The 24,574-nt window shown below is 37.8% G+C and overlaps 2 protein-coding genes across 2 annotated transcripts; both read right to left on the bottom strand.

The window, feature by feature from the left end:
- Positions 1-7,463: 7,463 nt before the first annotated feature.
- LOC146885565 (uncharacterized) lies at positions 7,464-7,793 on the bottom strand. The gene has a single exon (XM_085674991.1). The coding sequence runs from the start codon at positions 7,791-7,793 to the stop codon at positions 7,464-7,466; it is 330 nt and encodes a 109-aa protein (XP_085531117.1).
- An 8,379-nt stretch (positions 7,794-16,172) lies between these two features.
- Positions 16,173-16,952, bottom strand: LOC146885566 (uncharacterized). Its single transcript, XM_085674992.1, has one exon. It carries the CDS (start codon positions 16,950-16,952, stop codon positions 16,173-16,175), a length of 780 nt encoding a protein of 259 aa, XP_085531118.1.
- Between the last annotated feature and the right edge of the window lie 7,622 nt (positions 16,953-24,574).

Below are 24,574 nucleotides of genomic sequence, written 5' to 3' on the forward strand. Positions count from 1 at the left end.
ATCTTAGCAGAATTGAGAAGGGGGAAGATAACATTCCTATTCAAGATGACTTTCCTCATGAAGTCCTCCTAACATTGACTGCTATGAAAGGTATGTTTCCTGAACCTTGGTTTGCTGACATTGTTAACTATTTGGTTGTTTCTACTATTCCTCCCTCATTCTCCAAGTCTGAAAGAACCAAGCTGAAAAGTGAGGCAAAGTACTATATATGGGAAGATCCAATCTTATGGCGCATTGGTAATGACCAAGTCATAAGGAGGTGTGTTCCAGATATTGAGATACCTTATGTGCTTGAGTTCTGCCATTCGTCCCCTTGTGGTGGACATTATGGCACAAAAAGAACAAGTAGGAAAGTGTTAGATTGTGGATTATATTGGCCTACTATCTTTAAAGATGCACGAAGGGTGTATGAAAATTGTGAGCAATGTCAAAGAGCAGCTACATCTATTACAAGGAGGGACGAGATGCTTCAACAACCCTTGATTTTTTGTGAGGTATTTGATATTTGGGGTATTGATTTTATGGGTCCTTTTCCTCCTTCTTCTGGATTTTCTTATATTCTACTTGCTGTAGACTATGTCTCCAAATGGGTGGAAGCCATAACTACAAGGACTAATGATGCTCGAGTTGTTATGAGTTTTGTTAGGTCTAATATTTTCTGTAGGTTTGGGATACCATGAGCCATCATCAGTGACCAGGGGACTCATTTTTGTAATAAACTGCTTCAGAACATGTTGAAGAAGTATGGGGTGACACATCGCGTTGCTACACCATATCACCCCCAAACTAATGGGCAAGCAGAGATCTCTAACAGGGAGATTAAAAAGATACTAGAGAAAGTAGTGAAGCCTAGTCGAACGGATTGGGCCATAAGATTGGATGATGCACTTTGGCCACACAGGACAGCCTACAAAGCACCTATAGGTATGTCACCTTTTAGGGTGGTTTTTGGAAAGGCTTGTCATCTACCTGTGGAGATTGAACATCAGGCCTATTGGGCCGTGAAAGCCTGCAACATGGATTTGGAAGAAGCAAGGAAAGAGTGGAAACTTCAGTTGCAAGAACTAGAGGAGATTAGGCTTGCGGCCTATGAAAACTCAAAGTTCTACAAAGAAAAGACCAAGCAATTCCATGACCAAAAGCTTGCTAGGAAGGACTTTAAGGTAGGCCAAAAGGTGTTACTATATAAGTCCAGGTTAGGTCACATGAGTGGTAAGTTACGCTCCAAATGGCAAGGGCCATTTATTATTACAGAAATATTTCCTTATGGAGCAGTGGAGATCAAGGAAGAAATTTCAAAAAGTGCTTTCAAAGTTAATGGACATCGTCTTAGGATATTTAATGAAAATCAAGATATGGTGAATAAGACGATGGATGGGATGAACTTGACTTCTCCCTCATACCTTCAACCTTAAGGAGGTAAGTACCCTTCATACTTTTTCTTTGCATTTTATACATATTGAATACATTGAGGACAATGCATGGATAAAGTGTTGGGGTGTGGGGAGAAAAAAATTATTTTTTTTCTCTGATTTTGTTTTCTATTTGTTTTGTTTTGTTTATTTTTTATTTTTATTTATTTTTATTTATTTTTTATTTTTATTTATTTTTATTTTATTTTAATTTTAATTTTAATTTTTTTTGTTTTCTTTAAAAAAAATTCTACTTTCAATAAAACATATTGACATTGGATTTTGGGATTTGATTCACTAATTGGAACGGTCATAATTCTAGGAAAATAAGAGTCATGTGCTATGAGTGGATTGTTTATGTGATTTACTAATTGAGTTGATTTGAGAGTTTCTAGAATAAATCTTTTTTGAAAGAGTTTTGAGCTTTATTGTAAAGGGTGGACTACCATGTGTCATTCTTATTTTTCTTGTGTGACTTGCTCATGTCTTGTTTATACTCAAATGTTTAGCTTGATTCTTTTGTTTTGCATCTTAGGTGAACATGCATGATTTGATATGACTGAGGCATTTCTTATTTTTAGCTACTTGGCCAAATAAGCTAACCATGACATTGATCCATTGGTAGCCCCTTGAGCTTAAACCTCTTTTTCTTGTTTTGAGCATATTGTTAAACATTAAAAAGAAAAAGACCATGTTTTTCCTTACCTTAAGGAGAAAGAAGGAGCTTGATGAAGGATTGACCCCAACCAAGGATGGAGGCACATGCTTAAGAAGACTAAGCATGTTTAGAAAGGAAGTTCACTAATCCTTCATCCCTTTCATTTGTTTTTGTTATTTTTGATTCCCAAAGTTGACTTAGTTGAATCAACTTTAGTTGACTTGTTGACCTTTGACTAGGTTTGACTTGTTGACTATAGTTGACTTGACTTAAGCCAGCATGCTAATCTATGTTTATTTGCTTTGTAGGTTAATTAGGAGTAAGAAAGCAGTGCTAGGTGGTGCATGGTGATTGGGGAGCATAAATGATGTGGAGGAGAGAGTAAAGCAAAGGCATAAAACATAAAGTAAAAGGCATGAAACAAGTGTACCTATGTAACTTTGGTCTCCTTTGTTTTTAGCACACTTTGGCCATTTTTTGGAGACATATGAGACACATTCTTTGTCTCCTTTTGTGCTAGAACGAAATTAGTCTTGCACACACCATAGTTAGCTCTTTTGTCTCATTTTTTGTAACCTTATTTGACCTAGTTTCTAGAAGCTAGAGTTAGGTTTTTGTAGAGACATCCTTAGGTATCTTTTATTTGCTTAGAGGCCCCTAAAATCTTCTATATAAGGGGTCCTCCTAGACATGTAAAAGGGTTGAACATTTTGAAGTAAAAACACTCTTGTGTCTCAACCATTTGTGAGAGTTTCCTCCCTTGGGAGTGAATACTTTTAAGCCTTATCTTGCTTAGCAAGTGGTGGCACACATCCACTCATCTTCAAGGTTGCCATGGCTTCTAGCCTAGCCTTGTAGTGGTGTGCTTCTCACATTTTTACCATTTCTTTCCTTTCCATTTTATGTTTTCTTCGTCCTTTAATTGTTCTTGGTTTTCTATGATTTATGTGCTTTCCATTTCCTTTTCATTTTGAATCAATTCATCATCTTCTTCTCTTGAGCTTTGTGAAAGGAACCTTCACATCTAGATAGCTTGCTATCTTAATGTCCAGTGGGGATTTCACTTAGCTTTCTTAATCAACTCACACCATATTCAATAATCTTAAAAAGAAACAAGATAATCCTTCATCAGAGCTAGTGGATTATGTTGAGATTGGTTGAGGAATAAAGTGTGGGGGTGAGTATTTCCCCCACAAAGTTTTAAAAATGGCAAAAGGAAAATAATTGTTGATGATAGAGTGTTGAAATGAAAAATGATTGTTGTTTGAAAAAAAAGAGAAACAAAGGATAAAAGAAAAAAAAAACAAAGAAAAAAAAGTAAGGATTGTTTTTGAAACTATGTTCCATAATTCTTTCTACCTTACTTTTTCAAAAACACTAAAATCCTAAAAATATTTCCTACCTTTGCCTTGGCCCTATTATAACCTGTGAAAAGTCCTCATGATGTTTGAATGCATGTTTTCTGAAAGCTGTGAATATTAGAGTCTTGCTAAGCATTCAAAGTGTTTACTTGCATGGGTATTTTGAGTGAAAACACAAGCCAAAATACTTAAGCGAATTTTGGTTGAGAAAATATACATTTAACTTGAGTGTTTCTCTTTCATATTTGATCTGTGCATGACAACATGATTTCTAGAAGATTGATCTGTTTCCATTTGTATTCATTCCTTTAATCCAGTGAAAATATGAAATAAAAAAAAAACCTCGGAAAAAAAGTTTTGAAATTGTTCAAATTTTGCCCAGGAGTGCAAAAGGGTAAGTGTGGGTGTGTGATGAGTTCAAATTTTTGCCCTCATTTAATATTTAAATTTGGGGATTTAAGTTAGGTAAAAATGGCGTAAAAATTGATTTTAGTTGCATAAAATATTATTGGATATTCTAACATTTGTTAATGCAGCTGGAATTTATTTTTGGTCATTAATAGTGTGGATTTGAAATATTCAAAGTTACAAAATGAGTCCAAAATCATGAAATTCTGGAAAAGAATAAATCAGGAGCTAAATGCACCCCCATATTTTATTTGCACACTCCTGCTGCAAGTGGACCACAAAAACCTGTTATGCACCCCAGTTTTACTAAGTTGCCCCCCTCCTACCACTTAAACTTCATTCACTCATAAGCTGTCGTGTGGCAATCCTCAACTTTTAAAATTGGCCAACCAGAACAAGCCACGTGGCAACAATCCTTGCACTAACAAGCTGTCCAATGGAAGGCTGCCACGTCATCATCCTCATCTCTAAAACAGAAACCCTAATTTTCCTCAAACCCTAGCTGCCACCATGACCCTCCACGGCAGCCTCCGCCCTTTTTGACCACCGTGAAGCACCGCGCACCATCATCACCATGCTTCTCCATCTCCACCGCACCTGCAACCTCCATCATCTCGTCAACCTTGAAACATCTAAACCTCGCCAGCCACCACTGCACCACATCGCATCTGCACCATTCACGGACCTCGTGCCACCGTGAGCCACCATCTCCGTCCGCAACTGCAGCGCCTCCACAAATCTTCCAGCCACCATTGCGAGTCATCTTCTTCGCAAGGAAACCAAGGTAGCAGCTTCACACGAGAACCTCCATTTTTGTACCGCACCTACAACCATGTTCGCAGCAGCACCACCTTCGAACAACCTTAGTAAGTGAACCTCGCACCATAACGAACCTACATCATCGAAGAAGAAACGCGAAGCAGCAACGTAACCATTGGATCTACACTATCCCGCATCCATGGAGCACGACCATCACGCATTCACCACAGATATGCAACTCATCGAGGTTCCGCGTAGCAACCATCACTGCGTCGTCCACCATTGACGCAGCTTCATCCCTGCTGGAGAAACGGAGCAGCCGTCATTGCACCTTGCACCTGCGACAGCAACAAGGATAGGGGCAGCAAACCCTAATTCTGGAAAGAGACTCTCTGTGCCATGTGTCAGGCTACTATTGGACAGTCAAACTGGTCAACTGGTCAACACTGGTCAACTGGTCAAAGCCAGCAGTCAACTCTGGTCAACACTGTAAAAATAGTTAAATAAGAGGGGCAGAATTGGAAATTGGACAGAAATTAAGTTGCTAATTAATTAAATAAAAGTAAAAGATTTTAGCAACCGACAGATAAAGCCCAAAGTCCAGTTGAAGCCTATATAAAGAGACTTAAGGGAGCAGAAGGGGGGGAACTTACACACTTAGCAACTCTCTGGTTTTAGAGATACCATCACCCACCACATATCTCATTCTTCCTTTTCTTTTATTTTTCCTTCCTTCATCATATTATCATGTATTCCATCCAAGCCATGGAGGGCTAAGCTTTTAGGGTTGATTCCACTGTAATTTCTGAATTGGATTATGAGGTTAGATGAATTAATTTATTTGTTCTTTTGATTCTTGTTGGGATTTATTTTTTATCTATATCTTTTAGTTCTTAATCTAGTTAAAGCAATGATTTTTACATTATACAAGTTAGCATAGTGTTAAATGTAAAGAACATAACAATCATATGAGTCTACGGGTTTTTGAATTTTAATTAAGAAGTTACTTTGATTAATTTTTAGAAACTTTCATATGATTGCATGAGTTTTTGCTAATAATTGAGAAGTTACTTTGATTAGAGGTAGAAACTTAGATTAGAATTAATCAAGAAGTTACTTTGATTAATTAACTTTTTACTAGATATAAGGTCTAAAAGAATAGACATGATTAGGAATAGTAATGTTTAATTGAGAATTTACTTTGGTTAAATTTACTAGGACTAATCGACAAAGTTCTTACTTTTAATTGAGAAGTTACTTTGGTTAAAAGTGAGGACGTCAACAAATTAATTAAGAAGTTACATTGATTAATTTGAAATCTTAAACAAGGAATCAATAACAATAATCTTTAGAAAACCAATGATGAATCCTATTTTGAAAGAGCATAGGAATTGACCTATTTACTATTACTGTTTTTACAATATTTTATTTGCGTGTCATTTATTCTTTGCTTATCAAAACCCCATATTTTCATGGTTACTAGTTTTAATTGTATTTTTATATTATTCAAATATTTGAAATCAATTTCGTATTCGTTGTGAGACGACTCCGGGTGATCTTAACCCTAACTAGTTTGTTCACTACTAGTTTGGCAATACTGAAGTTGCTAAAGTTAAGTAGTGATAATTTGATCGCCTAACGACAGCGATATCAACATAAAATTAAGGGTGTTCGACCTAGGCCGCTTACTTGTGGTAAGGGTAGGGAACTTAAACGAATTACCATCAAGTTAAGGGTGTTTGACCCAGGCCCCCTACTTGTGGTAAGGGTGGGGAACTTAAACGAATTAACATCAAGTTAAGGTTGTTCGACCAAGGCCGCTTACTTGTGGTAAGGGTGGGGAATTTAAACGAATTAACATAAAATTAAGGGTGTTCAACCCAAACCGCTTACTAATGGTAAGGGTGGGGAATTTAAACAAATTAACATAAAATTAAGGGTGTTCAACCCAAGCCGCTTACTTGTGGTAAGCGTGGGGAACTTAAACGAATTAACATCAAGTTAAGGGTGTTCGACCTAAGCCGCTTACTTATGGTAAGGGTGGGGAACCTAAACGAATTAACATCAAGTTAAGGGCGTTCGACCCATGCCGCCTACTTGTGGTAAGGGTGGGGAACTTAAACGAATTAATATAAAATTAAGGGTGTTCGACCCAGGCCACTTACTTGTGGTAAGGGTGGGGAAGTTAAATCAATGCGAGAAGTGAAGTGAAGAATAGTCGTGAAGTTGGGAAATCTTTGTTTATTCATAAAATCTGGGGTGCCTCGTTAAAACCTCCCCGTCCAAAACCCTCCTTAGGGAAAAAAGATCAGGTGAGGGAAAAGAGTACACCCAAGGTTAGAAGTGTTTGGTGTAAAACATGTCCTTAACTAAAGTAAAACTGTAGATGGGATACATTCCATGTATTGGGTATTTCTTCCCCAAACAACTTCTCTAGTCGATATGCTCCTCCCCCAGCGTCTTCACGTATTCGGTATGGACCGTCCCAATTTGCGGAGAACTTGCCATCCTTCTTTCTTGCACTGCTGGCCATTCTCCAAACTAAGTCTCCTTTTGTGAACGATCTTGGGCATAGGTTGGCGTTATATTTCCTGGCGGCTCTTTGTTTGGCAACTAAGTTGCGTATTTGAGCTTTTTCTCTTAGCTCGGATAAGAGGTCAAGGTGGCCATGTTTTGATGATTTTGGGCTGAGTCATATAGTTCTCGGCGCAGGGATGGTTCACCAATTTCAACGGGTATCATGGCGTCTGCGCCGTATACTAGGCTAAATGGAGACTCGTTTGTTGCTGATTAAGGGTTACACTTGTAGGCCCACAACACTTCTACTAGTTCTTATGGCCATCGCCCTTTGGTGTTGTTTAACTGCTAGCGTGGCTCCACTAGTATAACCTTGTTTGCCGCCTCGGCCTGTCCGTTGGTCTGTGGGTGTTCAACAAAGCTGGTTACGTGTTTGATGCCCAGATCGGTGTAGAACTTATCGAGTTCTTTATCTATAAACTGCTGGCCATTGTCGATGATGATGGTATGTGGGACGCCATATCGGCATATGATATCCTTACAATCGAATTGTTGTACTTGTTGGGCTGTAATGGTGACAAGCGGTTTGGCTTCTATCCACTTGGTGAAGTAGTCGACGGCTACTATCAGGAATTTTACTTGGCCTCTGCCGGGGGAGAAGGGGTCGAGGATGTCCATTCCCCACTTTGCGATGGGCCATGGGGATAGTATAGAATGAAGATGTTCTTGTTTCTGGGCAGTTGGCCTCCATGGTTGGCCATAAGGAACCGGCGAGAAGGATTCGGGTAGTCATGGTGCGCGCGCCGGAATGGTAGCCACATACGCCCTCATGTAATTCTTTAATTATGTATTGAGCTTGTTCTGTCGTGACGCATTTGAGAAGTGACTGGTCGTATCTGCGTTTGTAAAGGTTATCGCCTATCATCGTATACCTAGCGGCTTTAGTTATCCAAACTCTGTCGGCGTTAGGTGGAGGGTTACCGGTTTTGAGGTACTAGATGTAAGGGGTTGTCCAATTGTCGGCTTGGTCTTGGGTTAAGTTATCGCAAGTACTTGTGATGGAAGGGGCGGGCAGTGTTTGCTATAATAGGGATCGATGTCGGCTTTTTAACTTGGTGCTGACTAGTTTGGATAATATGTTGGCTCTGACATTTTCGGATCTGGGAATGTGTTGTATGCGGACTTGTTCGAAGGCGGACTAGACGACTTTCCGAACTATATGGTAATATTGTAGGAGGGTAGAGTCTTTGATTTCGAACTCGTCATTTAGATGGCCTACAATGAGCCTGGAGTCGATTTTGCATGTTAACGACTTGATACCAACCTCGCGGGCCAGGGATAAGTTGGCGAGGATGGCTTCGTATTCGGCTTGGTTGTTAGAGGTCTTGAAGGCGAAGTGTAGGGATTTTTTGATGAGGATGTTGTTGGGGCCTTCTAGTATGATGCCAGCACCTGTTCCCTTTGGGTTGGATGAACCATTAACATAAAGTGTCCATTGGTCCGCTTCAGGAGTTTGTTGGAGATCATTGAATTCGGATAACTCAACGACCCAAGATGACATCCGCCCTGCAAGGTCTGGTTTCTGCAATATTTTCTAAATTGGGTAGTCGGTTTTGATGATTATGTTATGATTTTGGAAGTATGGGCGTAGGCGGCGGGCTGCATGTACCAGGGATAGGGCCAATTTTTCCACCACCTGGTATCTAGTTTCGGGGTCTTGCATGGTTCTGCTAACGAAGTAAACAAGATGTTGGTTACCACCGACATCTTGGACCAGCACGGCGCTGACAGTGTGATCGGTGGCGGTTATATAGACCAATAAGGGTTGATGAGTATCCGGTTTATGAAGGATAAGTGGTGAGGTGAGGGTGGTTTTAAGCTTTTGGAATATTTGTTCACAATCATCATTCCACGTGAACTTGGCGGATTTTTTGAGCAGCTGTATGATGGGTTGGATTTGTTCAACTAGTTTGGGAAGGAAGCGGGAAATGGTTGTGAGGCGGCCTGTGAGGCGTTGTACCTTTTTTACGCTAGTGGGGCTTCGTATTTCAATGATCGCATTGCATTTTTCAGGGTTGGCCTCTATACCGCGTTGGGTTAGCATGAATCCAAGGAATTTACCGCGATCGACACCGAATATGCACTTGTCGGGGTTGAGGCGAAGGTTGTACTGTCATAATGCAGAGAAGACTGCTGATAGGTCCTGAGCATGCTGGTGATGGCTTGGGGATTTGACAACCATGTCATCAACGTATACTTCAACAGATTTGCCCATTGAATGACTGAAGACTTTCTCCATCAATCGTTGGTAGGTCGCTTCAGCGTTTTTAAGGCCAAATGGCATGACCCTGTAGAAGTAATTGGCGTCGTCTATGATGAAAGCGGTTTTTTTCATGTCGGATGCGGCCATGGGGATTTGATTGTAACCGGAGTATGCATCAAGAAAGCTAAGGACCTTGTTACCGGCCGCGCCGTCAACAAGTCGGTCAATATTTGGTAAGGGGTAGGCATCTTTGGGACATGCTTTATTAAGATCCCTGTAATCAACACACATCTACCACTTGTCGTTGTTGGTATCGCGCAGCGGAATGTTTGAGCGTGTAGACAAAACCAAGAGGGGGGTGAATTGGTTTTTAAATAATAAAATTAATACTTTAAAATTTTTCCAAAATTTATCAATTAGATCAATAAATAATTTCTTTATAACACAATAATAGATGAAATAAAGAAATAGAGAAGAAGATTGAACACAAGTATTTATACTGGTTCGGATCAAAAGACCCTACGTCTAGTTGTTAATCTCTTAAAAACGAGATTAACTAAATCACTAACAAGTAACAGATTTACAATCAGATATTTAGAGTGTAAGGAAAGAAAATACCTCTCTTGAATCACACAAGAGATGAACACCTTTCTCTGAATCACACAGAGAACCTTGACCTTAGCTTTCCTAGCAACACCAGCAGCACTCAATCTCCTAGAACACCTCTCAGGAAAAGTTATCGCTCTACCCACACTAGGTTTTTCAAAGCTTCAATTGAGAACACTTCAGAGAACTCTCTTACAGTCACAACACTAGTACTCTAGCTTCTCAAAAAGGTAATTGAGAAGTAACTCTGAGGTTCCTTAAATAGGGGTTCCAGAAATTAGGTCAAAAAGCTGAACAGTCGCGCCCAAGAGACCAGGATAATCGATTATCACTAGTGATAATCGATTATTCCAGTGCTTTCTTGAAAAAATTTGTTCAGCTCAGGATAATCGATTATTCCAAGTGATAATCGATTATCATTTTGATATTTCGAGAAATACTAGAATTTTCTTGTACAATACTGCTTCTAACTTAATCTAATTACATTTTACAAGATAGCTTTAAACATAATAACATGTAGTCTTCATATTGTCTTCCAGATGGCTTTCAGGCTTCTTTTATCATCATCGAAATCTTGCTTCAGCATTTAGACTTGTATTGCTTTTGCCAACAATCTCCCCCTTTTTGATGATGATCAAAACAATATGTTTAAAGTATCCGCAATCAAAATATCTTACAAGGAGATTTGTTAGTAGCACTGTTTGGTTTAAATGTTTAATCTTTTTCTCCCCCTGTTTTGATCATATGAAAAAGGTTTCAATAAAGAAGCTCCCCCTCAATTTGGCATAGGTAAAGAATAACAAGCCAAATATACTTATATTAAAAATAAAACTGGAAAACATATTACAATTGCAAACAATGAGACTATGATGTAGACTTTTAAAAGTCTTGACTCATGTCATCATCGTCCTCATATTTATCAAATTTATGTTCTAAGTTAGAGATCCTAGAATCTAATCCTCTAATTAAGCCAGTGACTTCTTCATGTCTGTGAGTGGAGAGAAGAAAGAATTCTTCAAGCCTCTGATTGAGATTTAAAATGTGATCCTCTAAAGAAGAGGATGAGCCACCAACACCACTGGATGATCCAATATGTGTGTCAACAGGAGGAATAGGAGCAGTGGGAGGATTTTCTTCTTCTTCATTGTCCGAAGAAGGCATGTCATCCTTGTGAATGTAGGTATTCCCAAAAGGAATAAATTTCATCTGCTTCAAGGAGTTTTCTGCAATTTTGTTTGCGGTAGTTGTCTTATGAGACTGTTCATCAGAGACATTTACCCCTTTATACTCACAAATACGGGAGATGAGCAAGGAATACGGAAGAGGATATTGAGGCAATCGGCTTCACTGCATTGTGCGTGATTTGTACCACGTGGACATAAAATCCAAACAATGAGATAGTGAAGTAGACGCTCATCGATTTTGAGAGGTCCAGCTAGTAATTGACGACCAATTTCTTGATCTGGGCGTCGCATAAAGGATCTATATGCAAAAATTCTGTTGAACCCTTCTATGCCAGCCGTGAGAATGGGAGATGTGCCATCATGAATGGGAAATTGTGCAACATTTTCCCAAATATCATCATCTAAAATGATGTCGATACCTTTCACTTTTGTGAACCCAACTCCATCTCTGAATTTGTAGTTGAAATAAAAAGCTCGAACCAAATCTGGATAGTAAGTGCCTTGCATCTCTGTGAAGAATTTCACACCTTGTTCAGCCAGAAAGTTTTGAATGGTGAAATGGAGATTTATAAACCATTGAGACTGGATGAATTTTGGAGTGATGAGGGGTTTGTCTTTCCATAGTGTGATGAATTCAGAACGTCTTTCTTCATCCGAAATCCATCCTTCAATGGAGGCTGTTCTTGGTGCAGTTAAGGGATGAGAGGCACGAGATGCAGTCCTTCTGCGTGCAGGAATTTTTCTACGAGAGGATTCAGCCATGGTTTAGGTAAAAGAGAGGGAAGCCTTTGAGAGTTTTGTGAGAGAATGAGAAAAGGAGAGGGTCTTGAGTGTTGATGGAGAGAAAAGAGTGTTCTGGTGACAAAAATGGCTAATATTTATAGAGAGAAGACTCCCACAGCCATATACACGCGATTTGATGAAAATCTAGCCGTTGCAACGACTAGTTTTTGAATTTTGTTGGTCCAACGACGTGTAATAATCGATTATTCTAAGATGATAATCGATTATTGGTTCATAAACTGGGCAAAATATGAAGTCTGACGAGCTGATAATCGATTATCCTAAGTGATAATCGATTATTCCAGTGAGTTTTGATTTTTGGCTCAGAATTAAGGATAATCGATTATGGCCCTGAATAATCGATTATTACAAAATGTTTTTGAATTTTTTTATTTTTTTTTATTTTTTTTTTATTTTATTTTTTTTAGGAAGAGATTTTAAGGATAATCGATTATTACCCAAAATAATCGATTATTCCAGTATGTTTTGGGATTTTTGAAGAGAGTCTGATAATCGATTATTGACACTTGTAATCGATTATTTACGCTATTTTTCAGATTTTTTAAGGATTGTGAGTTTTTAGCATTTTAAGAGATCTCTAATATGCCTAAGTCTCTTCTTAGTTCATAAAATCTATCTTTAGCTAAAGGTTTTGTAAAGATATCAGCTAATTGATGCTTTGTATCTACATATTCTATTTCACAATTTCCTTTATTAATGTGATCTCTTAGGAAATGATGTCTTATTTCAATATGCTTTGTCCTAGAGTGCATTATGGGATTTTTGGTTAAATTAATAGCACTAGTATTATCACATTTCAGAGGTATGTGATTTAAAAAGATATTATAGTCTTCTAGTTGTTGTTTCATCCAAAGAACTTGAGCACAACAATTTCCAGTTGCTATGTATTCAGCCTTTGTAGTTGACAAAGCCACACAAGCTTGTTTCTTTGAGTGCCAAGAGACTAATGAACTACCTAAGAGGTGACAAGTACCACTGGTACTTTTTCTATCTATTTTACAACCACCATAATCAGCATCTGAATAGCCTATCAAATTAGGAGACGCTCCTGAAGGATACCATAGTCCAAAACATGCAGTACCTTTTAAGTATTTTAAAATTCTTTTTACTGTAGTAAGATGTGATTCTTTTGGATTGGCTTGAAAACGAGCACACACACATACAGATTGCATAATGTCAGGCCTACTAGCAGTAAGATACAACAAAGAACCTATCATGCCTCTAAACATAGTTTGATTTACCTCTATTCCTGATTCATCTTTATCTAAGTAGCAGGAGGTTCCCATAGGAGTACTTGCTTCCTTAGCAGTATCCATTCCAAATTTCTTAAGTACTTCTTTGCAGTACTTAGATTGAGAAATGAAAGTTCCATTTTCCATTTCCTTAATTTGAAGACCCAAAAAGAATGTCAACTCTCCCATCATTGACATTTCAAACTCTCCCTGCATTATGCTTGCAAAGCCTTTACATAGTGAACTATCAGTAGACCCAAATATTATGTCATCTACATAAATCTGAACTAGCAAAATATGTTTATTTACTCTTTTGATAAACAGAGTTAAATCAATTTTACCTCTTTCAAAATCATTTTCTAACAAAAATGTACTTAATCGTTCATACCAAGATCTAGGTGCTTGTTTTAATCCATACAATGCTTTCTTTAATTTATAAATGTGATTAGGAAACTTATAGTCTTCAAAGCCAGGTGGTTGTTCAACATACACATTTTCTTTTATAAATCCATTTAAAAAAGCACTTTTGACATCCATCTGATATAGTTTGAATTTCATGAGAGAAGCATAGGCAAGAAGTAAGCGTATAGCTTCTAACCTGGCAACTGGAGCATAAGTCTCATCATAGTCTATACCTTCTTCTTGTCTGTATCCCTTTGCTACAAGTCTGGCTTTGTTTTTAGTGATGTTTCCATCCTCATCCAGCTTGTTTCTGAACACCCATTTTGTTCCTATTACTTGGTGTGAATCATCCCTAGGAATGAGTTCCCAAACTTCATTCCTTTCAAATTGATTCAGCTCTTCTTGCATTGCTATGCACCATTGATAATCTTGAAGAGCTTCGTCTACACTTTTGGGTTCTATCTGTGAAACAAAGGCAACAGTCATACAGAAATTTGACATATTTCTAGTAACAACTCCCTTTGATATATCTCCAATGACATTTTCTAGAGATAATCCTCTAGGTGATTTCCAGCTTTTGGCAAGATCTTCAGGTTCAGTCAGTGGATTCTCATTTAGATACATCTCATCAAGGGCTTCTTTGAAATATTCTTCATCACCTGCATTTGTTTTATTTGACTCAAGAGGGTTCTCCTCAAGGTCCACAATTTCATCAAAAACAACATGCACAGATTCTTCCATATTCAAGGTTCTTCTATTAAAAATCCTATAGGCTTTACTAGTTAATGAATAACCTAAGAAAATAGCTTCATCAGCTTTAGAATCAAATTTACCCAAATTTTCTTTTCCGTTATTCAGAACAAAGCATTTGCATCCCAATATTTTTAAATGTGCTACATTAGGCTTTCTTCCTTTAAACAATTCATAGGGGGTAACCTTTAAAATTGGTCTAATGAGCATTCTATTTAATACATAACAAGCAGTGCTCACAGCATGAGCCCAAAAATATTTAGGCACATCATATTCGTTCAACATGGTGCGAGCTAATTCTTCTAAAGATCTATTTTTCATTTCTACAACTCCATTTTGTTGAGGAGTTCTAGGTGCAGAAAAATTATGCATAATTCCATTTTCTTCACAAAATTTTTCAAATAATTCATTTTGAAATTCTCCACCATGGTCGCTTCTTAAAACTTTAATTTTCAAATCTTTTTCATTTTGAACAGCTTTTGCAAATTTTTTAAAAGCTTTGAATGCCTCACTTTTTAGTGTGAGAAAGAAAGTCCATGTATATCGTGAGTAATCATCAACAATAACAAGAGCATAATAATTTCCTCCAAAGCTTTTTGTCCTTGAAGGGCCAAATAAATCCATATGCAAAAGTTCTAAAGGTTTTGATGTAGAAATTATATTTTTTGAATGAAATGAAGATTTTACTTGTTTTCCTTTTTGACATGCATCACATAGTTTATCTTTTTCAAACTTTATTTTTGGTAATCCAATTACTAATTCTTTGGAAATTAGTTTGTTTAATTGTTGCATGTTAATATGAGCAGCTCGTTTATGCCATAACTAAGGATTTTCTTCTTTAACAACCAAACAAGTTATATCACTAGATGATGCAGTATCAAGATCAATTAAGTAAATATTATTGTGTCTCATACCTTTTAATGCTACTTCTTTGGAGTCCTTTTGATGAATAGTGCATTAGTCACTCTCAAATATTACTTTGAGTCCTTTATCACATAATTGGCTTATACTGAGAAGATTGTGTTTTAGTCATTCCACATACAGTACATCCTTAATCTCCAAAGTATTTCCTCCACCTACATCACTCGTTCCAAGTATTTTTTCTTTGTTGTTATCCCCATAAGTGACAAATCCTTGTTCCTTCGTTTTAAAGTTCTTAAACTTCTTTTTATATCCAGTCATGTGTCTTGAACAACCACTGTCAAGATACCACATTGATCTTCTGGATTTTGAAGTCATCTGCAAAATAAGGAAACAATTCATTTAGGTCCCCAACAACTTGTTTGGGTCCTTGGGGTTAGTAAAAAAATATCTACTTATGAACATGAACCCAAATATATTTCTTATTAGGAACACCAAGATGTTTGATATTGCATTTGTTTGAAGTATGACCCTTTTTCATGCAATAAAAACATGTAGTAGTACATGCATATGTATTTATAGAATGATATGTTCCTTTTTCTACCCAAACTCTACGAGTTCTTTTAGTTTTATTTTTAAAACTATGATTATGAGCATGCTTGGTCTTATTTGGATTTTTCTTGATTTTAAACTTTTCACAATTTTTATTTTCTAAAGCATCTGCGAGATGTTTTTCCAAAATACATATATCAAACATGTAACTTTTGCATGAAGCACATTCAACAGTTTCTTTATTTTCTAAATTTGAAATTTTATTTTTCAAAAATTCTTCTTCTTCAAGTGATTTTTCAAATTTACTTTGCAAATCTTTAAAATCAGATTTTAATTTTTTATGAGCAGTATCCAATTTACTAGATTTAATAAGCAATTGTTGAAAGGCGTCATACAAATCATCCTAATCATTTTCGTGGCAAGTAGAATTTACCTCACTATCAGAATCATCATGATTGGCCATCAGACATAGATTTGCTTCTTGAATTTCAGAATCGCTAGAATTTGATGAACTTGAGGCATTGTCTTCCCAAGCTATATATGCTTTCTTTTTGAAGAATTTTCTACCCTTCTTTTCTTCACTTTTCTTTGAATTTGGGCAGTCAGCTTTGACGTGTCCAAATTCTCCACATCCATAGCATTTGAAATTTGAGGATGATCCTTGATTATCCTTCTTGTTGCTCTTGAATTGATTTTTACCTTTGTCCTTCATGAATTTTGTAAACTTCTTAATCATGAGACTAAGATTTTCATCATCATCTGAATCTTCTTCTTCCTTTTGTCTTTTGCCTTTAACCACTTCGGTTTTAAAAGCTATGTTCTTCTTTCTTCCAATATCTTCTTCATCATTTAATCTGCCCAATTCAAGCTCATGTTCTCTCAACTTTCCAAACAGAGCTGCCATCGTCATTGTAGCAAGGTTTTGTGACTCCGTGATGGCTGTCAACTTTGGCTGCCAAGTCCTGTTCAAGGATTTAAGAACTTTTATATTTAATTCATCAGTGTCAAAAGTTTTACCTAAACCTTTGAGATGATTGACGATATGTGTGAATCGTTTCTGCACATCGTATATAGTTTCTCCTTGCTGCATCCGAAACATTTCGTATTCTTGGATCAAGGAGTTCTTGCGTGCTCTTTTTACATCGTCTGTTCCTTCATGGGTTACACGCAATATTTCCCACATTTCTTGTGCACTGGTGCATACTGAGATCCTGTAAAACTCATCTAGGGTTAAGGCAGATGAAATTATATTTCTAGCTTTTACATCATATTGGGCTCTTCTATTTTCATCTGCTGTCCATTGCGAGAATGGCTTTGGTTCCTGCACATCATATACAATATTAACAGGAACAAATGGACCATTTAAAACAGCATCCCAAATACACCTATCAACAGATTCCAGAAAAATTTGCATCCTAACTTTCCAGAAAGGATAATTTTCACCAGTAAATAGAGGAGGTATGTTGATAGATGCGCCCTCGGCAAAGGTTTGATTTTGTCCAACCATTTTCGAAAATTTTGAATAACTATCAAAGCAAGCTCTGATACCAATTGTTGGTATCGCGTAGCGGAATGTTTGAGCGTGCAGACAAAACCAAGAGGGGGGTGAATTGGTTTTTAAATAATAAAATTAATACTTTAAAATTTTTCCAAAATTTTTCAATTAGATCAATAAATAATTTCTTTATAACACAATAATAGATGAAATAAAGAGATAGAGAAGAAGATTGAACACAAGTATTTATACTGGTTTGGATCAAAAAGAAAACACCTCTCTTGAATCACACAAGAGATAAACACCTTTCTCTGAATCACACAGAGAACCTTGACCTTAGCTTTCCTAGCAACAGCAGCAGCACTCAATCTCCTAGAACACCTCTCAGGAAAAGTTATCGCTCTACCCACACTAGGTTTTTCAAAGCTTCAATTGAGAACACTTCAGAGAACTCTCTTGCAGTCACAACACTAGTACTCTAGCTTCTCAAAAAGGTAATTGAGAAGTAACTCTGAGGTTCCTTAAATAGGGGTTCCAGAAATTAGGTCAAAAAGCTGAACAGTCGCGCCCAACAGACCAGGGTAATCGATTATCACTAGTGATAATTGATTATTCCAGTGTGGTTTATGGAAAACAAATTTTTGAGCAGATAATCGATTATCACAAGTAATAATCGATTATTCCAGTGCTTCCTTGAAAAAATTTGTTCAGCTCAGGATAATCGATTATTCCAAGTGATAATCGATTATCATTTTGATATTTCGAGAAATACTAGAATTTTCTTATACAATACTGCTTCTAACTTAATCTAATTACATTTTACAAGATAGCTTTAAACATAATAACATGTAGTCTTCATATTGTCTTCCAGATGGCTTTCAGGCTTCTTTTATCATCATCGAAATCTTGCTTCAGCATTTAGACTTGTATTGCTTGTGCCAACAGTCGTTGGCTTTCTTAACCAGGACCACGTTAGAGAGCGAAGTGGTATAGTGAGCTTCTTCGATGAACCCTGCGCTTAGTAATTTATCAGCCTCGGCCTTGGCTGCAAGGCATCACTCCTCGCCAAGTTTGCATTTTTTCTGGGAGATATACCGGGCCTTTTTGTAGATATATAACTTGTGAGATGCTACTTGAGGGTCAACTCCAGGCAAGTCGGGAGTTGACCAAGCAAAGAGGTTCGTGTTGCCGACTAGGATGGGTGTGATGATGTCACGCTCTTCAGATTCTAGACCGGTGCCAAGTTTGATGAAGTGGCCATTTCGGAGCTCCAGGGAGTGGTCTCTTCAATAGGTTTGAGACGAACATCCCAACCCACTCTAGGGTCTAGATCATCACTCGACAGAGCGATCCCAGAGCCGGGTGGTCGCTCGATGTGATTGGTTTGCTGGATGGGGAGTTTTGGGCGTAGGCTGGCCATGTAGCATTCGCGTGCAAGGCGTTGATCGCAATGAATGGTGAGGATGTCGCAAGATGGGGAGGGAAACTTCATGGCCAGATGAGGGGTGGAGACGACAGCGCCAAGGGTGTGGAAGTCATCGTCCGTGATGGTTATGGGAGGCATGCGACGTTTGTGATGGGAATGGGTAATGTGGTTGATTGATTGGATATGGGGGAGGGGTCTCTTTCTGGCAGAAGAGGTAGAGCCTCCTCTAGCGAAACTGTAACATCCCGTATAGATATTACGGATTTAAATAATTAAAGTAATTAAAATGAATAACAAAAACATAAATACATCGCATTTATGAATAAACCTCATTTCCCAAAAGCGCGGGAAATTTAAAACTTTTATTATCGTATAATAAAACACTGCTCCACAGTTTATAAAGCGAAACAATATTCAAATATCTCTCAAAAGTTTACATATCATTTCCAAAACTAAAATCAATAAAACATAGTAATAAATCCCATGTTATCCCTCGCTCCACGTCTAAGCATCATCAGCACCACCTGCATCAACATCCTTTACTCATGTGTACCGCGTACACGATCATCGCCAAACACAAGCAGATAGGGTGAGCTGATGAAATCAACATACCTCATAGTAATATACATATAAACAACCATATATCTATATTTTCTGCAAGGACCCAAAACATAGTCTCTTTCTCTATTCTCTATCATTTGGCCACAACCAGATCATTCGTCTTTTACTTCTTCTAGTGATTACCCCAAGGTAATTTGCTGCCAAACCTATCGGTCACAACCGATAGAGCACGTGCGGGAACCATTGACACGGATCATACACCGTAACGCCAGGTGGAGTTTCCAAATACGAACATAGTCCGTAACGTCCTAAGACTACAAAACTCGTCAGCTATTTACTGAGGAGGGCAATCTATCTGGACCCATCCGTACTGGCCATAACCAGCACACTCACATCGGCAACACTCGCCAACCTGAGCTCAACTCAAGGGTTCCTCGCGTTCATCCGCCATCCCGAGCTCAACTCGAGGGATGCCATTCTAAGCTCAACTCAAGGAACTCAACAATCTTACCTTTGAAGAATCCCCAAAAGCCTTGTAGATCACGCCTATAAAGTCCAACAACTAGGACCTACAACAGTCAAACCGCCTAGTGGGGGACACGTACCGCTAGGCGCTACAGCTTCCAAACCGCCTAGCAGGGGATACGTATCGCCAAGCGCCAAGCGCCTCAAAACCATCAATAGTTGAAGACACCGCCTGGCGGAATAGTTCACACCGCCAGGCGCATCCACGTTCAAACTTCACTAATTTCACCGTAATCGCCTAGCGTAACCCCATTCACCGCCAGGCGGAATCGCACCAGACCTCGCTGACACTATGGCTCTTGCCTGGCAGTCTACCAGTCCTCGCCTGGCGCCATATTAGTATTGTCGCTATACTGGTTCGGTACCAATCTGCACAAGTTGACCTACAATCTAAGCATCACGAATTAAGCTCTTTCTCTAGTTTATGGTTTTGCCTTTTCCAGTGGTTAACTTGCCATCCAGCTCCCTACTTTTCATTCATACTTAACCACATAAGGACACAACTTGGTTTTTCTCAAATTCAACCTTATTCAGCACTACCATATCACCATGCACTTCCCTATGTTGCTTCCTACACTTACTTCTAGCCATTTTAGCCATTCTTGACTCAATCCCCTTTCTAATGGTACCTTGTATTTACACTCTCATTCACAACAATTGTTCAAGTGTCTAAACCCCTTGCACCCACTTATTCAGGTCCAAATTTCCTACTGTGACATAATATAAGCAAGACCTATATTAACTAATATCACTCCTCCTAAAATACTCCCAACCTCTGTAGTTCATGTCCAAGAACTCCATCATCCAATTTCCTCAATTCTCACAAAATCCAATAAAACAGAAACAGAACCTAACCCAACGCATGTCATCACAACCTCGCAACAGCACTGCCACTGCGCTAGCACTTGGCGGCAAGTCTTGTGTCGCCAGGCGGTACTCACATTTCTGATAATTTCCCAGAATTCTCGCACCAGCAGCTCCATCCAACCTTAGCTTTTCTGATCGAAATCTGATTCACTACCTAATGGATGCACTCAGGTATTCATAATCAAGGTCCAATTCCTCAAATTCCTAACACACCATCCCAACAACAATCACTAATTAACACATGACAAATCGAAATGATCCTACATAATCAACCCTAGAATATCTACTACTGTTCCATCTGATTCCCCCATCAATTTCGTGATTTTTACCAACATTATGTTATCTAATCTACTCTTTAAGGATTTGGCTAGCTTTTCTCCCGAACAAAATCATCCTAAGACCTCAAAAATACCAAAAACAAAGGGAAAGGTTCGCGTCGGCGGTTGATCATTACCGCCAGGCAGTTCAAGCAAAAACCCAAAAAACTAGTAAGTCTCCAAGCGTCGCCTGGCGGGTCGGGTAGTGCCTCTAGGCGGTCCCATCTCTAGAACCCACAAACATCACAAGAATAGCTTGAGCCGCCTGGCGACTTTCAATGCCCGCTAGGCGGTTTCTAGAAAATTTCTAGAAAACACGAAAATTGACAGAATATCACAGACATGCATCCAGTTTCATACATTTCATTGTACATTATTGAAATACAGAATAAAACAACGATTACAACTCCCTTAACCTGGGTTTCTTTGCCAAATTTGAAAATCTTAAGCTCTTGCTTTGACCACCAATGACCACCCGTGATTCTCCTCAACCTACCTCAATAGTGCACTCACTACCCTCTAATCACTCTTGATTTTTGTCTCTGTTTTCTATGGATACTTCCAGCTTGCCAAACCTTTCATACAACCTCTCTTTTGCCTTTTAAAGTGAAACCTTAAAGCTAGGTCAATGATCAAAACGAAAATACACTTAATAGAATGTTAATGGCCATTCATTCATCATTATGGACTGTCGTTACAGCCACTCTTGGGTGCTGATTCAACTTAGGTTTTCCTTTAACCCTTCCAATTCCACCCAAAACTAATTTTAACAAAAAAAATAAGTTTACTTTGGGTTTTTCCAAGACTTGAAACCACAACCAAGCACTGCCAAATCAATGTCAAACCATCATGCCAATTAATGTTTCATGCTAACCAATATAATTTAGATGATATATAATATGAACATGATCAATTGTATTATTAAAAACAATAATAATTAAATAACACATAAATGGCATACACAAAACTTGAACCCAAGTCCTCTCATACAATTAAAGTACTCTCAACCATTTGAGCTAGTACTTTTCCACGTCATATCAATCAGAAATTAATGTCATAAATGATCTACCCACCCGCATTTATTAATTAATTAAATTCCACGGGTCTTACATTTCCCCCTCCTTTAAAATTTTTTGTCTTCGAAAAAGAGAACTTACCAAGAAATAGGTGAGGATATGACCTCTTCATGACATCTTCCATCTCCCACGTCATCTCCTGGGTAGCCTCGTCCTAGAGAACCTTCATTGTTCTGATCTCTTTCCCCCTGAGTTGTTTGACTTGAGAATCCAAGATTCTCACTGGTCCAACTCCGATCGTTAAATCCTCTCATATCTGGACATCCTCCTCCTCCAACACATGAGTAGGATCTGGCATGTACTTCCTCAACTACGATACGTGGAAGACATTATGTAGGTTTGCCAAATGTGGTGGCAGAGCAATCTCGTATGCTACAGGTCCAATCCTCCTCATGATCTGATATGGGCCAATGAATCGAGGAGTCAACTTCCTCGATTTAAGTTTTCTCCCAATGCATGCTGTAGGAGTCACTCGGAGAAATACGTGATCACCTGCCTCAAACATAAGCGGCATCCTCCTCTTATCTGCATAGGATTTCTGCTGACTCTGAGTTGCACGCATTCAATCCTATATCATCTTCACCTTCTCGGTGGTCTGCTGGAAGAACTCCGGCCCAAGCACTATTGACTCTCCGTCCTGCTGCCAACACAATGGAGTTCTACATCTCTTACCGTACAATGCCTCATATGGTGCCATTCCAATGCTGGAATGGTAACTATTATTGTACGTGAACCCCACCAATGGCAGCATATCACTCCACCAATCTATCACACCATCAAATCACTCACAAACTTTAACAAACTTTACTCTAAAACCACCCTTTTTAACCTTTAATCTATTTAAAGTGAACAAACAAAACTTCACACTCCAATCCACTTGAATTGATCATCTCCCTCTCCTTCCAATCAACCTTGACGGAGAGAGGGGGAAGGAAGATGAAAATTCTTCTATTTTTCAATCATCTTTGTTATGCAATGATTTGAGGGTGATATAAAGATTACTATTATGTTTGCAATTTATTTTTCAGTTTAATTACGAAAATGATGTAAAAATATGCCTTTTGAAATTATTTTTTCAAAAATAATTAATAACGAAAATTTTAAAATTGTAATGAAATAAGGTTGAAAAAGTAATTAGTAATTATAAAAATTCTTATTACATTATTTTATAAATATTTTTTAATGAAATATGTTATTTTCATTTATACATATTTATATTTTTTCTACAACAAATCAAACTTATATAATAATAATTTTAATCATATTTAAAATAATGGACAATTTGGTAATCTTGTTTTTTCTTGATTTAAATATAATTTTTAATCTATCACATCCATCAAATCATTCACAAACTTTAACTAAATCCTCTCACTTTCAACTTTAATCCCCTTAAAGTGAACAAGACGAGCTTCACACTCTAATCCACTTGAATTGATCATCTCCCTCTCCCTCCAATCAACCTTGATGGAGAGAGGAGAAGGAAGATGGAAATTCCTCTATTTTTCAACCGTCTCTGTTATGCAATGGTTTAAGGGTGATTTGAAGATTACAATTATGTCCGCAATTTATTTTTCAACTTAATTATGAAATGATGTAAAAATATGGCTTTTGAAATTATTTTTACAAAAATAATTAATGACGAAAATTTTAAAATTGTTATAAAATAAAGTTTAAAAAGTAATTATTAATTATAAAATTCTTTTTTACATTACTTTATAAATATTTTTTTAATAAACTATTTTATTTTCATTTATACATATTAATATTTTTTAAAATAAAGGACAATTTGGTAATCTTGTTTTTCCTCAATTTAAATATAATTTTTTATCTATCACATCCATCAAATCACTCACAAACTTTAACAAACTTTACTCTAAATTTGTAAAATCCTATTTAATGAATAAGCATAATTAAAAGAAACGTCACACACAAATAGTACAACAGCGCAGTCCTGGGGTCTTAAACACAACCCCTAAAAACCTTGGCACACCACAATGCCAACAGTAAACCAGTTGAAAAGTCTAACAGGAGAAGGTAGAGTATTAAAGAGTAAAGCAATACACAGGCCATAGCCTTAACAAAATCCCAAAATAAACGCGATGACCAACCCAAACGGACTATGCAGCGAAATCGTGTCTTCCCGGTTGACATCGAGTGCTTCTCGCATCTGCTCACATCAACAAGTTGATAATCATCGCAAAAGTAGAGGAACAACATACAAGACAATCAAACAAACAACAGGATAAGCTAGAGCCATAAAGATCTCATCAATGTAATCAGATATACTTTCACAGTCCAATATACATACATCACCTAAGCGTGTTATGACCTTCCAAATCAATACACTAAGACTTGACTCGACTCATCCGGATACATATAACCTGGTCGAATTCAACGAATGCTTGCACTTGTGGTGGATACCTCTACTCACCCCCGAGCTATGTGTTACAAGTGTTACAATGAATCAATTCCCTCACACACAAGGTTAGCCCTTAATGAGTTTCGGGCCTCCTGCTACTCTCACCACAAGAGTCATTC

Source organism: Vigna unguiculata, chromosome 6, assembly GCF_037176805.1.
Source record: "Vigna unguiculata cultivar grain cowpea cultivar isolate G323 ecotype 2 chromosome 6, ASM3717680v1, whole genome shotgun sequence".
Classification (NCBI taxonomy): domain Eukaryota; kingdom Viridiplantae; phylum Streptophyta; class Magnoliopsida; order Fabales; family Fabaceae; genus Vigna; species Vigna unguiculata.

Excerpts from the sequence above, each read along its gene's own strand:
- LOC146885565 (XM_085674991.1), bottom strand. The coding sequence starts at position 7,793 with ATGGACATCCTCGACCCCTTCTCCCCCGGCAGAGGCCAAGTAAAATTC.
- LOC146885566 (XM_085674992.1), bottom strand. The coding sequence starts at position 16,952 with ATGTGGGAAATATTGCGTGTAACCCATGAAGGAACAGACGATGTAAAA.